This window comes from Giraffa tippelskirchi, chromosome 13 (assembly GCF_054371585.1).
Source record: "Giraffa tippelskirchi isolate mGirTip1 chromosome 13, T2T-mGirTip1v1.2.pri, whole genome shotgun sequence".
Lineage (NCBI taxonomy): Eukaryota > Metazoa > Chordata > Mammalia > Artiodactyla > Giraffidae > Giraffa > Giraffa tippelskirchi.
The window spans coordinates 69260115-69274785 of record NC_137287.1 but is presented as its reverse complement, the minus strand read 5'-3'; the positions used below and the strand labels follow the sequence as shown (position 1 = coordinate 69274785).

The 14671-nt window shown below is 39.2% G+C and overlaps 1 protein-coding gene across 8 annotated transcripts in view; it reads left to right on the top strand.

Annotated features, from left to right (window-relative positions):
- The window catches only part of ARHGAP21 (Rho GTPase activating protein 21), a 129155-nt gene that overhangs the window by 89582 nt on the left and 24902 nt on the right, over positions 1 to 14671 (top strand). For 5 of the 8 annotated variants that reach the window (XM_081556797.1, XM_081556798.1, XM_081556799.1 and 2 more), the window contains one exon: positions 10370 to 12260. In XM_081556797.1, the coding sequence (XP_081412923.1) occupies positions 10370 to 12260 (1891 nt within the window). Of the gene's footprint in view, positions 1 to 3673; positions 3701 to 9020; positions 9051 to 10369; positions 12261 to 14671 lie in introns of those variants that run through there. The other 3 variants (XM_081556795.1, XM_081556796.1, XM_081556802.1) reach the window with 2 other exon arrangements.

Sequence of the window (14671 nt, the reverse complement as noted above, 5' to 3'; positions counted from 1 at the left end):
TAAGTTTTATTTGTTTAAATATGTGGATTGTTTTATAGTTATGAATTAGATTTTTTAAAAAAGATTCTAAGGGGGAAAACCCTTAAACACTCTGTTTTTCTTTACACTTGACCAAAGAGAGAGAGAAAGACAGAGAGACAGACCATTGTCAATTTTTTACAGTTAAACAACATGAAAATGTTTTATTAATTTCACAGTAAACTTGCTGTTATCATTTGGAATGAGATTCCTAAAGAGTTTGTTTGCCCCAGTGTTGTGTTCTAGATTATTCCTTTGACCAAAAGCCAAACCTCAGAATGGAAGTATATATCCCCAGGAATTAGACTTTTTAAAAAAATTATAAAGTCAGAAGTTTTATGAAAGCCATTTCTTAATTTTTCAATAAGGATTACCGCTTATAAATAAACTTACCAGTTTTCAACAGTACCCATTCATTCCATTAGAAGGAATGTTCACAGTGAGTACAGTCCACACCTTAAGGGAAAAATATGTTAACATCTTAGAGAGGGAATGAAATTAGATAGCTGAAAACCTGTAGGATTTGTCTTAAAATATCTTTCTCCTCTTGAGAAAGAACACAAATTGAATGGAGTACTTAACTCCTTTATTAAACTTAGATATTGCTGATGGTAAAAAAGATAATAAATTTCATTCAGGAATACTTTTCCTCAATTGACTTTTGTAGTTCAGCAGAATAAAACAATTAGATTGGGGAAATAGTAGTGGCTGCTGCAGTTTGTGGTTTTTAAAAAACTTCCTTTTAGAGAATTGTCATTGCTATTTTACTCAGAACTGATGGAATCTGTGATAGGAATCGAAATAGAGATGTTTTTCATTTATAAGGTGTTAATTTGAACTTGGCTCAATCAAAGTCCTAAATAAATCTTTGTAAACACTTTTTTTTTTTTTTTTACAAAAAATATTACTAAAGCTAATCCTAATAATTCCACTTAGGGAAGCCTGGTGTGCTGCAGTCCATGGGGTCACAAAGAGTCGGACACAACTGAGCGACTGAACTGAACTGAACTGATTGACTTACACATAAAATATAATTAACCAAAATTAGTGGAGATCAACCTTGTGTTTTCAAGGCAGGCTGATTTCATTTTAAAATGGTAGTTTTACTGATAAAAGATTATCTATCCTTCTTAAGTGCACAGTTCTGTTGGGGTCAGGGGTGTCTGATCAAGGAAGGATAACCATCCATGGTAGTTTTCTTAATCAAGTAGAATTACTTGCAGGGTTCCTACCCTGATCATTCAGCTCAATGAAAGAGTAACAGTCATAACCATGGAAGGCAGTGAAGTCACTAGATTGAAAATAAAGAGGGGCTCCTTCTCTAGAGCTCTACTTATGCAAAGGACCAGGAGGTGATACTTACAGGGTAGGGCAGACTTGACCTTGAACTGTCGCATTCTCCTGACTCAGAGATAGAGTGCACTTCCGAAACAGAACTCTACTGAAGAGTCATCTTTAGTGGACTCTTTCCTTGCCAAGGTGAAGGCACTGGTGGGACATTGTTAGAACAGTGAAAGAAACAGTTCATTTCATAGAATGGCTGGAGATGAATAAATGCCCAGGGAAGGGATTAAGCACAGAATGATCATCCTCCCACGCTGTGTGGTTGATGCAGGGGATCAACAGTGCGAGGAATAATGTTCTAAGGATGTGATCAGTGGGAAATTTAATTGATGAGTCTCCTTGTGTTTTATTTAAAGTAGAGGGAAACTACAAATTGTTGCACCACAGGGAAAAAGTTGGTTCACTGGGCTGACCCAAGCACACAGATCTTCAAAGTTCCTCAGTAAAGGGTCCTGATATATTGTAGCAGAAAAGTCATATTCTTACAACTTGTTGTTTTATTTTAAGCATAAGAAATTGAAAGCCCAGGGACTTCCTTGGTGGTCTGGTGGTTAAAACTCCACCTTCCAATGCAGGAGGTGTGGGTTCGATCCCTAGTTGGGGACCTAAGATCCCGCATGCTTCACAGCCAAAAAACCAGAACGTGAAACAACAGAAGCAGTATTGTAACAAATTAAACACAGACTTTCAAAAAAGTCTACATCAAGAAATAAATAAATAAAAATTCTAAAAAAAAAAAGAAATTAAAAGCCCATATCCCTGATAATAAAAGAAAACCTCACCTTTAAACCTAGTCTTCATTCAAATTTGCATGTCCTGTAATTTGTTAGGAAATTGAAGGAGTGTATATAGTTAATGTAGGTTATGCATTGTTCCCCGAAGAACATCAAAATGCAGAAACTTCTTTTCCACGTAGATGTTTTTAGCTAGGATATCTACAAGTGTCATTTTAAAAAGCTATTCTAAAACACAAAGAGAATCTGGGATTTAAAAAAACATATGTGAAAATAAGGGGCCTTCAGAAGTATTTATGTTGCTCTTAAATCTGTTACTTAAAATACATGCTTATAAAGATGTATTTGCCCCTGTGAAGTTGAATATTCATTGTAAAGAAAACATGAACATTTTTACAGCCACTGTAAACATCATTTACCCAAGAGAAAGCTTGTTTTCTCAGTTTACATATGTCTGCCTGGGTAACAGCAGGATGGGGTGTCCATAAACTTCTGCTCCTCAAGTGATGTATAGACCAAGTGGTTCTAGAGGTCCTCAGCTCATCTTTGAGAGGTGACATAGAAAATTTGATTTAAAACTTGCCTCACGGAAGGACTGGTATATAATAATAAATCTCATAATTTACAGAAGACAGTGATACAGTGTTGAAAAGCATGAAGTATTGGTAAAATTAAGAATTCTTCATTATGTTGTTAAACTAGTGCTGGTAATAGTACTCCTGTACTTGGCACCCTCATTTTTCAAACATATCTAGATCCACAATATGCTTAGTTTTGTATTCATTTCAGTCGTGTGATGATCTTATGTGATGATATTTTAGACTATGATCATAATCTTAGACAATTCATATTTTTATGGTGATATTACAAAATAAATCCTAAAAAATGATGCTGTGAAAGTGCTGCACTCAATATGCCAGCAAATTTGGAAAACTCAGCAGTGGCCACAGGACTGGAAAAGGTCAGTTTTCATTCCAATCCCAAAGAAAGGCAATGCCAAAGAATGCTCAAACTACCACACCATTGCACTCATCTCACACGCTAGTAAAGTAATGCTCAACATTCTCCAAGCCAGGCTTCAGCAATATGTGAACCATGAACTGCCAGATGTTCAAGCTGGTTTTAGAAAAGGCAGAGGAACCAGAGATCAAATTGCCAACATTTGCTGAATCATCGAAAAAGCAAGAGAGTTCCAGAAGAACAGCTATTTCTGCTTTATTGACTATGCCAAAGCCTTTGACTGTGTGGATCACAGTAAGCTGTGGAAAATTCTGAAAGAGATGGGAATACCAGACTACCTGACTTGCCTCTTGAGAAACCTGTATGCAGATCAGGAAGAAACAGTTAGAACTGGACATGGAACAACAGACTGGTTCCAAACAGGAAAAGGAGTACATCAAGGCTGTATATTGTCACCCTACTTATTTAACTTATATGCAGGGTACATCATGAGAAACGCTGGGCTGGATGAAGCACAAGCTGGAATCAAGATTGCCGGGAGAAATATCAATAACCTCAGATGTGCAGATGACACCACCCTTATGGCAGAAAGTGAAGAAGAACTAAAGAGCCTCTTGATGAAAGTGAAAGAGGAGAGTGAAAAAGTTGGCTTAAAGCTGAACATTCAGAAAACTAAGATCATGGCATCTGGTCCCATCACTTCATGGCAAATAGATGGGGAAACAGTGGAAACAGTGACTGACTTTATTTTTCTGGGCTCCAAAATCACTGCAGATGGTGATTGCAGCCATGAAATTTAAAGGTGCTTGCTCCTTGGAAGAAAAGTTATGACAAACCTAGACAGCATATTAAAAAGCAGGGACATTACTTTGCCAACAAAGATCCGTCTAGTCAAGGCTGTGGTTTTTCCAGTGGTCATGTATGGATGTGAGAGTTGGACTATAAAGAAAGCTGAACGCCAAAGAATTGATGCTTTTGATCTGTGGTGTTGGAGAAGACTCTTGAGAGTCCCTTGGACTGCAAGGAGATCCAACCAGCCCATCCTAAAGGAGATATCAGTCCTGAGTGTTCATTGGAAGGACTGATGTTGAAGCTGAAACTCCAATACTTTGGCCACCTGATGTGAAGAGCTGACTCATTGGAAAAGACCCTGATGCTGGGAAAGATTGAGGGCAGGAGAAGAAGGGGACGACAGAGGATGAGATGTTTGGATGGCATCACCGACTCAATGGACATGGGTTTGGGTGGACTCCGGGAGTTGGTGATGGACAGGGAGGCCTGGCATGCTGCGGTTCATGGGGTCGCAAAGAGTCAGACACGACTGAGCGACTGAAGTGAACTGAACTACAAAATAAAGAGCACTTCCTGTTGCACTTTTAAAAAAGCAAAATGATTGTGTTGCCCTCTCAGACATTGAATGAAATAGCCATCACCCATCAGGTCGCCTAAAGGGTGACAGCAATAGTAATAGTGTTAGTTGCTCAGTTGTGTCCGACTCTTTGAGACCCCATGGACTGTAGCCACCTGGCTCCTTTGTCCAGGGAATTCTCCAGGCAAGAATACTGGAGTGGGTTGCCATTTCCTCCTCCAGGTGATCTTCCGGACCCAGGGATCGAACCTTGGTCTCCTACATTTCAGGCAGATTCTTTCCCACCAGGGAAGTCCCTGAAGGGCAATGCTAATGGGAAAAAAAATATGTCCTCAAATGGACCCATTGTAGGAGGGCTAGATCTGAGCATTCTTTTCCCTTCACACCTCAAGACATTTTGTTAAGCCTTTAGCACCATGGACTCAAAATTGAATTTTGAGTTGATCAGTTGTGATGGCTGTGGAGATTCTCAGGTGTGTCTGGTATTTGACAAGGGCATTTGGAACCTACTTCATGTTGTTCTCTGTTAAACACAGCCAGATTAAACAGCTTTTCTGGTGTAACAGGGAAGAAAGTGATGCACTAGGACTTGAACCCATGCAGGTCTGAGAATGTATATAGCCTGTAGTTGAAGCAAAACCACCATTCCATACTGCCATTGGGTCCAGATGAAGGATTCCAGTGGCTGACACAGTCACACTGCCAGTCGGGATCTGAGCTGTCAGGTTAACCAGTCTCTGGGCTCTGCATTCACTGCCCTAGTTACCACTCCATGAATATTGTGCCATCCATTCAGAAATATGATTTAACCAAAGTTTTCCTTTAGATTTATCAGAAGTACTTTCTAATCAAATAATTATTTATTATGTTCCACAGTCAGTATACTATTTGATTTAAAATTAGGTGTCCATTTGTCACATGTGCATCAGGGTGGTCCTGCTTTAGAATAGGGAAACAAGAACAGGAATTCTGGAAGGTTCTTTCATATTTTGAAAGTTTGAAGCAGTTACTTTCTTCTGCTTTTTTTTTAATCTTATTTTAAATATATTTTTAAAAAAGAATCTGCCTGCAATTCAGGAGACCCCGGTTCAATTCCTTGATCAGGAAGATCCGCTGGAGAAGGGATAGGCTACCCACTCCAGTATTCTTGGGCTTCCCTTGTGGCTCAGCTGGTAAAGAATCTGCCTGCAATGTGGGAGGCCTGGGTTCGATTCCTGGGTTGGGAAGATCCCCTGGTGAAGGGAAAGGCTACCCACTCCAGTATTCTGTAGAATTCTGTGGACTGTATAATCAGTCCATGGGGTCGCAAAGAGTTGGACACAACTGAGCAACTTTCACTTAAAATAATTATAAGAATATACATGCTTGTGAGAAAAGTTTCAAATGATTTAGAAAGGTATAAGCTGTCCACAACATCCCCTTCTCCCATGCCCCACTGTGACATATCTGGCATGTATTTGAAAATTATACAAACAGATAGGTGGTTATTTTTGCTTTTGTCATAGCTACAGGTATTAAAATTAACAGGTCAGCCTGTTAATGGTGAACTGGTAGGCAGCAATTTTAATCTTAGTAGCTTATTTATTCTGCACTCTTTTTGTTGGTTTGCTTTTATTATTTTCTAGACAGTAAATACAGTATCATAATAGTAATACTATAGTAATAGGTATGGTAATAGTGATTTTGATGCAATTCTACTAAAACTGAACTGAAAGATTATTTTTGGATTATTTAGCTACTGTTAGGCACTGTACATATAATCAAAATCCAGACTGTTAACATTACATTTTATTTAAATGCTCTTTACAATTCTGATTCCAAATGAAGACATCTGTAAGGCTTCTTTCCTTACTCACTCCCCTCAACCCCTGCTTAGAGAACCCTTTGGATCTGTAGGCATGACAGGGTTGCTACTATTCTGTTTTCATTAGATATGGCTTGAATTTTAACATTATAAACTTTTAAACTACTAAGCTACTATAAGATATAAAACTTAAGAACAAGGGTAAAGAAAATTCAAGAAAAAACATAGAGTAATATTTAAAAGGACTAATGAAAAAAATTGGCCAAAGTTGTTTTTTTGTCATATCCTGTTTAATTCCCAAGTGCTAATCAGTCTAAAAAAAAATCTGAGTATTGTCTAATTCCATCAAAACTTCTGGATATATACTATGAAGTATCCATTAGGACTTAAATGTAAAAATAAAAGTGATTATGAGCCAAATATACAATTCTTATGACATTGGTCTCAAAAATTTCTGTGCCATGCCATGGATGGTTGTTGTTGTTTGGTTGCTAAGTCGCGTCTGACTTTTTGCAACCCTTTGGACTGCAGCATGCCGGGCTCCTCTGTCCTCCACTGTCTCCCAGAGTCTGCTCAAATTCATGTCATTGCAGACAAACTTATTAACACAGGATGATTTTGACTTCATTATAACAGAATATAATTATATAAAAACTATATAAAAGAATATCATTATAAAAAGAATACTTTAAGTGATATTTTGTTCAGTTTGATTGGTGCCTGTTGACAATTCAGAGATTCCCAGTGGGTAGTTAAAACATTGAAATGTCTGACCGTGATGTCTCAGTGAAAGACTTAACTTTCTGACTCACGAGAAAGCACGCCACAGTCACAGCTATGAGCAAGTTATAGAGTTTTAAATTCTGTTTTCAGAATGGGAAACTTAATCAATGGGCTCCATGTTCATCTGGAAGAGTTGAATGCTGTAATCCACCCCAGTGTTTGCCCAAGCCCTGGCTAAAGCTTTCCTTAGTAGGCTGTTTTCCAGAGGAATACCTAATGGCATCTTGGGAGAAGAGGACTCCTTACAATGCATATTATCTGTTCCTAGTTTACTCCCCTAGCTTATCATGGAGGTAATTTCTGTCTGTTCCACACCTCTCAGCATAGCCATTGAAGTTTATTCTCTTGACTTATCTGGAACACGTACTAAGCGACAGAGGCCTTAGAGCACTGCTGATTTCCCCAGGAATGTTAATCGAATGTATTGGTTTCCAAACTTTATGAGAATGAGAAACATTTAAATAGATAACAATCTTTCTTAGTATCCATGAAATGAGAGAATATGTGAGGAAATTCAATACTATTAAATAAATATACTGAATAAATTCATATTTTAGTTGTCTGAAGCATATTTGCTTACATTAGACAACAATACTGTATCGATAAGGTATTCTGTTTAGTCAGTCCACTGGTAATGCATGGTCCATGTGTATGTATTTTAAGGACCCCTTTGCCATCACTTTACCCAGAAGTGGGGACCCATGAATACAGACTATTTAGGAATTTTAGCATCATCTAAAGTATGTCAAATACCTTTTCAAGTATTTACTATTGGTTGACCAAAAAGTTTGTTCTGGTCATATACTTCTATTATTAAAAGATAATCCTCCTCCCTGAATTTGAATAAAGGAGATATCTCTAAGTTATTAGTTCTAGAGCAGCATTTCTTAGCAGAAATTCGAAGTGTGTAAAAACCCCCAGGAAAAAAAATGGGTTCCATGGCCAAATAAATTTGTAACTTCATGTCGAGTTTTACAGCGTATGTTAATGTAGTACAGGTTTTGAGAAGTCACGAAGCCCACCAGCCAACCTTTACTTTATTGAGCATAGGGAATACACCTCACCCCCCACCCCTTTCAGGTGATGTTTCATAAAACTGCACACACGTGCTCTGGAAATACCGAACCAGACAGCACACTCATCCACACACAGTTTTCCTGTCATGTAACAGTATCAGTGAGACTGTAATCAGCATGAAAAAGATGGGCTAATTACATCAGTGGCAAATACCCAAAATGTCTATTTTGATTGACTGTTTTCATACCTTCACAGTATTATGGTATGCATGTTTTCTTTCATCTACTTGGCTTTCATTTCTCACGGTCTCCTGGTTCAGATTCTATAGTATTCATTATAAATGAAAAAGAATTACTGTGGAAGCAGTATTTTTTTATGTCCACTAAGTAGTTATTTTCCTAAGCGAATCAAACAGGACAGAAGGGACAGAGTGGAAAGATCTTAATTTTTGAGGGAAACCCATTTAACCCAACAGTCGTTCTTTCATTCCAAAGTCCTAGTGTCAAGGCATCGGCAGTCAGCTGACAGCTGGTGGTTGTGCTCCGTTTTACAGGGGAAGGAGGAGGTTGTACTATTTTAAATGCATAATAGAGCATTTGTTTCGTCATCTGGAAGCAGAGATGGAAGAAGCTCAGGGGAACTGAGAGGCATCAATGTTGTTCCTGTGGAAGGGAAGCTTCCTAGCACATTATCAGACAGCAGCGCAGATCGAAGAAAATATCTGTCAGGAATGCATGTTACCAGATGTATTTTGCTTTCAAGAATGGTAGACAAATCAAATCAGAGCCAGATAAAAGCCTGAGAAAAAGATGTTCAGAAGGAAACTGAAGTTAATCTTTATGCCTCACTGCCCTTTACTTCTCTTGGTACCTTCCAGAGGATTCAGTATAGATGTATTTTTAGCTTGCTGTTTTCCAGCATCAATATGACAACATGATTCTGTCTTTATGTCAGTAAGCAGCTTCTACTATGTTTTCCTATTTTCTGCTAGCTACAATTTACAAAGGATGTCACAGCTCTGGTAAGAACTGCACAGAAGCCATTTCCTTGCTTTTTAAGTCATGTTTTGTAGAAATTTGTAATAAGCCAATCTATTAAAACTGTCAGTTTGCTTAGAGGAATCTCTTCGTGATGTTAATCTTACTAATTTGCAGAATGTGTTTGTGATACATTGTTTTCTTTATTATTTTTTCTTCTTATGTTTGATTTTTGTATCCTGTGCATAACTGGTGTTAAAACATAACATTTATCTGCATCCCTGTATATTTTTGAAGCATCTCACCTTCTCTCCTTTCCTAGTACTTTGCTGTTATGTTATGTTATGTTTGTGGCTGCACTTGAGCTTTGCAAGCTGTCTAATGCAAAGACAGGATATGAGATAGTTTTGAATTAAAGCTTGTTTTGATTAGGGAAGAATATGTAACATGACACCACATCTAACTGTCTCAGCTGTTGAACATAATTCTGAGTTACCTTAATTAGCTCTGTTTTGTAGACTCTGTATTTAATTTGTTGCTTTTAAGTGCTTAAAAATATGCCTAGATAATTTCATAAATAGTTGATCAAAAAAAAATTGGAATTGCATGCTTGCCTGTTCATAACAGAGAAATGTCTCCTTAAAACAGGTAAAAGAGACCAAATAAATTTGTACAATTTTTCATGAGTGTAAAATAAAAAATATAAATTATATACAGGAAGATGAATTACATTTATTCATATTTTATGCCTTTAATATGTGCATATTCTCTATTTGAAAAATTTTAATAGTTAGCATGGCTGTTGGAGGACCTAATTTATCAAAATGGATTATTTTTAGCTTTTCAGCAGTCATTAATTGGCAAGACAATGTTCAATATATTATTTATCATAGCAGTAGGGCCTAGAGTAAAGATGTATTTGGTGAAGATTTTTAATATGTTCACCTTCACCCTGGCAAAAGATCAGGTTCTTCTTTTGCTGTGAGATTTATTAGGCAGCCATTTAACCTGCCAACTGCTGGGGGGAAAAAAAAAAACATAAAACTTAAAAGGGGAAATTTTTAAAAGGAAGATGTCTATATCTAATTATGGTGGGTGGAATGGATAGAATTTGATGTGTTTCAGATCTTTTGAGAAAATAGGCAATTGTAATTTATATTTTTTGCAAATTCTACAATTTATTTGCTTTCTAAGAGACTAGCTGAATTTGTGGAGTCCCTTTACATTATGTCTGCATGCATGCTTTAGCGAATGCCATTCGGGAACAAGGCAGGGCACCATAAAATAAAAGAGTATATCGCAAGATTGGAAATGTATTCCTTTGATGAGTTTGAAGTGACCCATTTCTCTCTTCTCCATGTAGGCGTATTCTCAAGATGCCTACCTGAAAGGCAATGAAGCCTACAGCGGCAATGCCCGCAATATCCCTGAGCCCCCACCAGTCTGCTACCCCTGGCTGCCATCAGCCCCTCCCGCCATGGCGCAGCCCCCTGAACCACCGCCTCCAGACTCAACAGTGAGCAAACCGCAGACTAGCCCCCCAGTACTGACGCAGCCCGGCAGGGCCTACAGGATGGAAATCCAAGTGCCTCCGTCACCACCAGAGGTGGCCAAGTCTAACACAGCAGTGTGTGTCTGCAATGAGAGTGTAAGGACCGTCATTGTACCTTCTGAGAAGGTTGTAGATTTATTACCTAACAGAAGCAACCACATAGTTCCCGCTCACAGAACTGAGGAAGTGAGGTATGGCCGAAACGAACAGCCCTCTTTCAAAACAGTGACGAGAACCACCTCGCCGCCGTCCTCAATGCCCACTGCCCATCTCATCCACCAGCCCAGCTCCAGGTCGTTGGAACCTTCTGGCATTTTACTTAAATCTGGCCACTACGGCGGACACTCAGAAGGTCTGGTGAGCAGATCTCCAGCTGTGGAGTCTCCTTCCGTAACTGTCAACCACTACTCTCCCAATTCCCATCAGCACATAGACTGGAAAAACTATAAAACTTACAAAGAGTATATTGACAACCGGCGCTTGCACATGGGCTGTCGGACCATTCAAGAAAGGTTAGACAGTTTAAGAGCCGCCTCTCAGGGCACAGCGGATTATAACCAGGTGGTGCTGAACCGCGCTGCCCTGCAGGTACGGCGTCGGAGCACCTCTCAGGACCGAGTGCCCCAGTCCATCCAGGTCCGGCAGCGCAGCGTGTCCCAGGAGAGGCTGGAGGACTCTGTGTTGATGAAGTATTGTCCGAGGAGTGCCTCTCAAGGCGCGCTGACATCTCCTTCTATTAGTTTTAGTAACCACAGAACTCGCTCGTGGGATTACATCGAGGGACAGGGTGAAACCTCGGAAAATGTCCATTCTGAATGTCCACCGCCGGGTGCAAACGGTGAACGAAAGCAGACTTACAAGTGGAGTGGGTTCACCGAACAGGACGATCGGCGAGGCATTTACGAGAGACCCAGGCAGCAAGAAATTCACAAATCTTTCCGAGGCTCCAATTTTACAGTGGCTCCAAGTGTGGTTAATTCTGACAGCAGGAGAGTGAGCAGCAGAGTCGGGGGATCAGTGTCTCAGTTTAAAAAAATTCCAGCAGATCTAAAACCCCTGCAGCCCAGCAGAAATTTTCAAACTACTTGCGGAATGTCCCAGCCTCGAGGGATTTCCCAAGACAGGTCATCTCTTGGGAAAGTCCGAAGTAACTCTTTGAAAGCGCCTTCTACGCATGTCGCGAAACCACCCTCCAGCCAGAACTCATTTGTTTCCATCAAAGACCAAAGACCAGTAAATCACTTGCATCAAAACAGTTTATTGAATCAGCAGACATGGTTACGGACGGAAGGTGCCCCCGATCACCAACTGGACACTGGGAAGCCTCCCTCTCTTTCTGGAGCTTCTGTTAAGCCCCCCGCTCTGGCAAATGAGAATGCTAGCACTCCAGATTTTGAATTACCTGTCACTCAGAGGAATCAAGATTTAAGTGTACAAGAGGTGGAAATTCAGCAATCGAATGCTTTAGATAATAAAGAAACTGTCATCCTAAGAGAAAAACCTCCGTCTGGTCGCCAGACACCGCAGCCTTTAAGGCATCAGTCTTACATCTTGGCAGTGAGTGACCAGGAGACAGGCTCAGACACCACCTGCTGGCTGCCTAATGATGCTCGCAGGGAGGTCCATATAAAAAGGATGGAGGAGAGGAAGGCCTCAAGTACCACTCCACCCGGTGATTCCTTGGCTTCCATCCCATTTATAGGTGAGCTCACCTCATAGTTGTTGGTTAAACATGTCAAATATGTCACAAATCTTTCCAGGAAAGTATTTCTAGTTCAACGGGTCGAGGAATTTTACTGTGTGATCTTGAAACACTTGTTCTGAATTTTCTACACTCTGCTAAAAACCAGAGCCATAAGCTTTTTTTTTTTTCTTTAAATTTCTTTTTTTTAGGAATTTTTATTTATTTATTTAGGCTGCACCGCACAGCATGAGAGATCTTAGTCCCCTGACCAGGAATCAAACTCGTGCCTCCTGCATTGGAAGGGCAGAATCTTAACCGCTGGACCGCCCGGGAAGTCCCCAGAGCCATAAGCTTTTACTCTCAAAAATGATTTCTAGTATCAATTTTACTTTTTTTTATTTTAAACTTTGCATACCCAATACCCATTGTTAATTTTGATTTTGATGAACCATATCCCCACGTATCTGGGGAGACCCAGCGAACCAAATTGTGCTTGGTTGTTGATTCAGCTGAAACAATAGCCAAGTAGAACAGTTTGGATCACTAGCAATCAACCTTTCATTTCATCAGTGCTTTTTACTTTCTGAAGCTGATTTCTTTAAAAATTTTAATTCATGGGCCGACTGCAAAGACCTCTTTGTTGTTAAATTACTCTGTCTTAGAATAAATCCTGGAATAGGTGGGGAGAAATTCCTTAAATGACAAGCCTGTGCCCTGATCTAGAACACCTATCATGTTCACTGAGGCTTTAGACTGCTCCCACACGCCCCAGGTATATTATCCACAGAGCAGCCAGTATGTTTTTAAAAATATAAATCAGATCATTTCACTCCTGATCAGCTTCCTATGTTCCTCAGAATAGAATCCAAAATCCTATGGCAGTCTAGGCCCTCCATGATCTGCCCCCCAACCGCACCTCACCTCTCTGCCCCTACCTCCCATTTTCTGCTCATCCCATCTTCATGCACGCCAGCCGCCTAGCAGCCCTGCAACGCACCAAGCACACCCTGCTTCGGGGCTCTGGCACCAGTTCCCAGACCTGGAATGCGTTCCAGAGATATTCACAAGACTGTCTCTCTCTCAGTACATTTGGGCCTCTGCTCAAACATTACCTTATCAAAGCAGCCTTTCCAGACCAGCCTATCTGAAATACACACAGAACCTGACATTCTCTATGTCCTTAAGCTACTTTATTTATCTTTATACCACTTGTTTCCACTTGACATTGTACTTTTTTTTATTACATCTTTCTCTGCAGATCTAAAGCCTAAACTATGTGAAAGCCAGGATTTTAAATCTTTTTATTCACATCTGTGTCCTTAATATCTGGAACCACTGCCTGGCATAGAGAAGAGACTCAATAAATATTTGTTGAAATACTAGATGAATGATAATTTTGAGATGATAGTTTAAATGTATAGCAAAACAAAACAAACTTTCATCATGTCTAAGATACCATCTGCTAACAAGATTATCATATATGTCCATTAGTATTATCCTCATGTAATAAATGAGAAATTTAAGCTATGGAGAGGTTAAATGACTTGCCCAAAGTCACACAGTTAATAAGCAATAGAGACTTTGCTGATTCAGCCTCATCTCAGAGCACAACTCCAGGGGGCACCATTTGTACAGAGTGCATTGTGAAGAGTGCCCTCTGGAGGTGTGTGATGCAAGCCTTGCTTTGAGGCCAAGGTCATACTCCTCAGTGGAGAGGTTCAAGAAGAGTTTGCCATGATTTTGTAATATAATGTGGTTCACTTTGAGTGCTATTTCAGACTTTTTCTTTTCTGGAGAAATTTTTTTAAAGCTCTTGCGCTGTTGGACTGTCATGTGACACTATCAGAATCAGCTTTTTAAAAAAAATTCCACATAACTCACATTTTTAAAATATATATGACATATTCAAGTTGTAAACATTGTAGGGAATCTCAGCCTAAATTGTGCTCATGGTTATATCTGTAACCTTAAGGCCAGTCCCCCAAAATAGTTTTATTATAGATGAAATGGTATAGAAATGATTGTTTTATGATTTATTTTTTAAACAAAAAAAGCCCTACAACCCATGACCGTATTTCACAGGCCTGTGAGGCCAGAATAATGGCATTATATTTGTTCCTACTTAATAAGAATAATATCCAATTATATTAGAATAATAAAAAGTTTGTTAGTTACATCTGTTAATATTTCTTCCTAGTTACTACTAGGTATAGGAATAAAGCAAAAGGTCCGTTATGTTATTAAAGAGAACTTTGGCTAAAATATAAAACAAGAATCTATTTAATTGTATATACATATAAAGACTTAGACAAATGATTAAAAGAGACCATTTTGTTTGTTTGTTGCAAAATAAAAATGCTCACTAATTAATTCTGATCAAATTCTACTTCAAGTACTTACTTGAATCTCTTTTACAGTTCCCAGTGAAT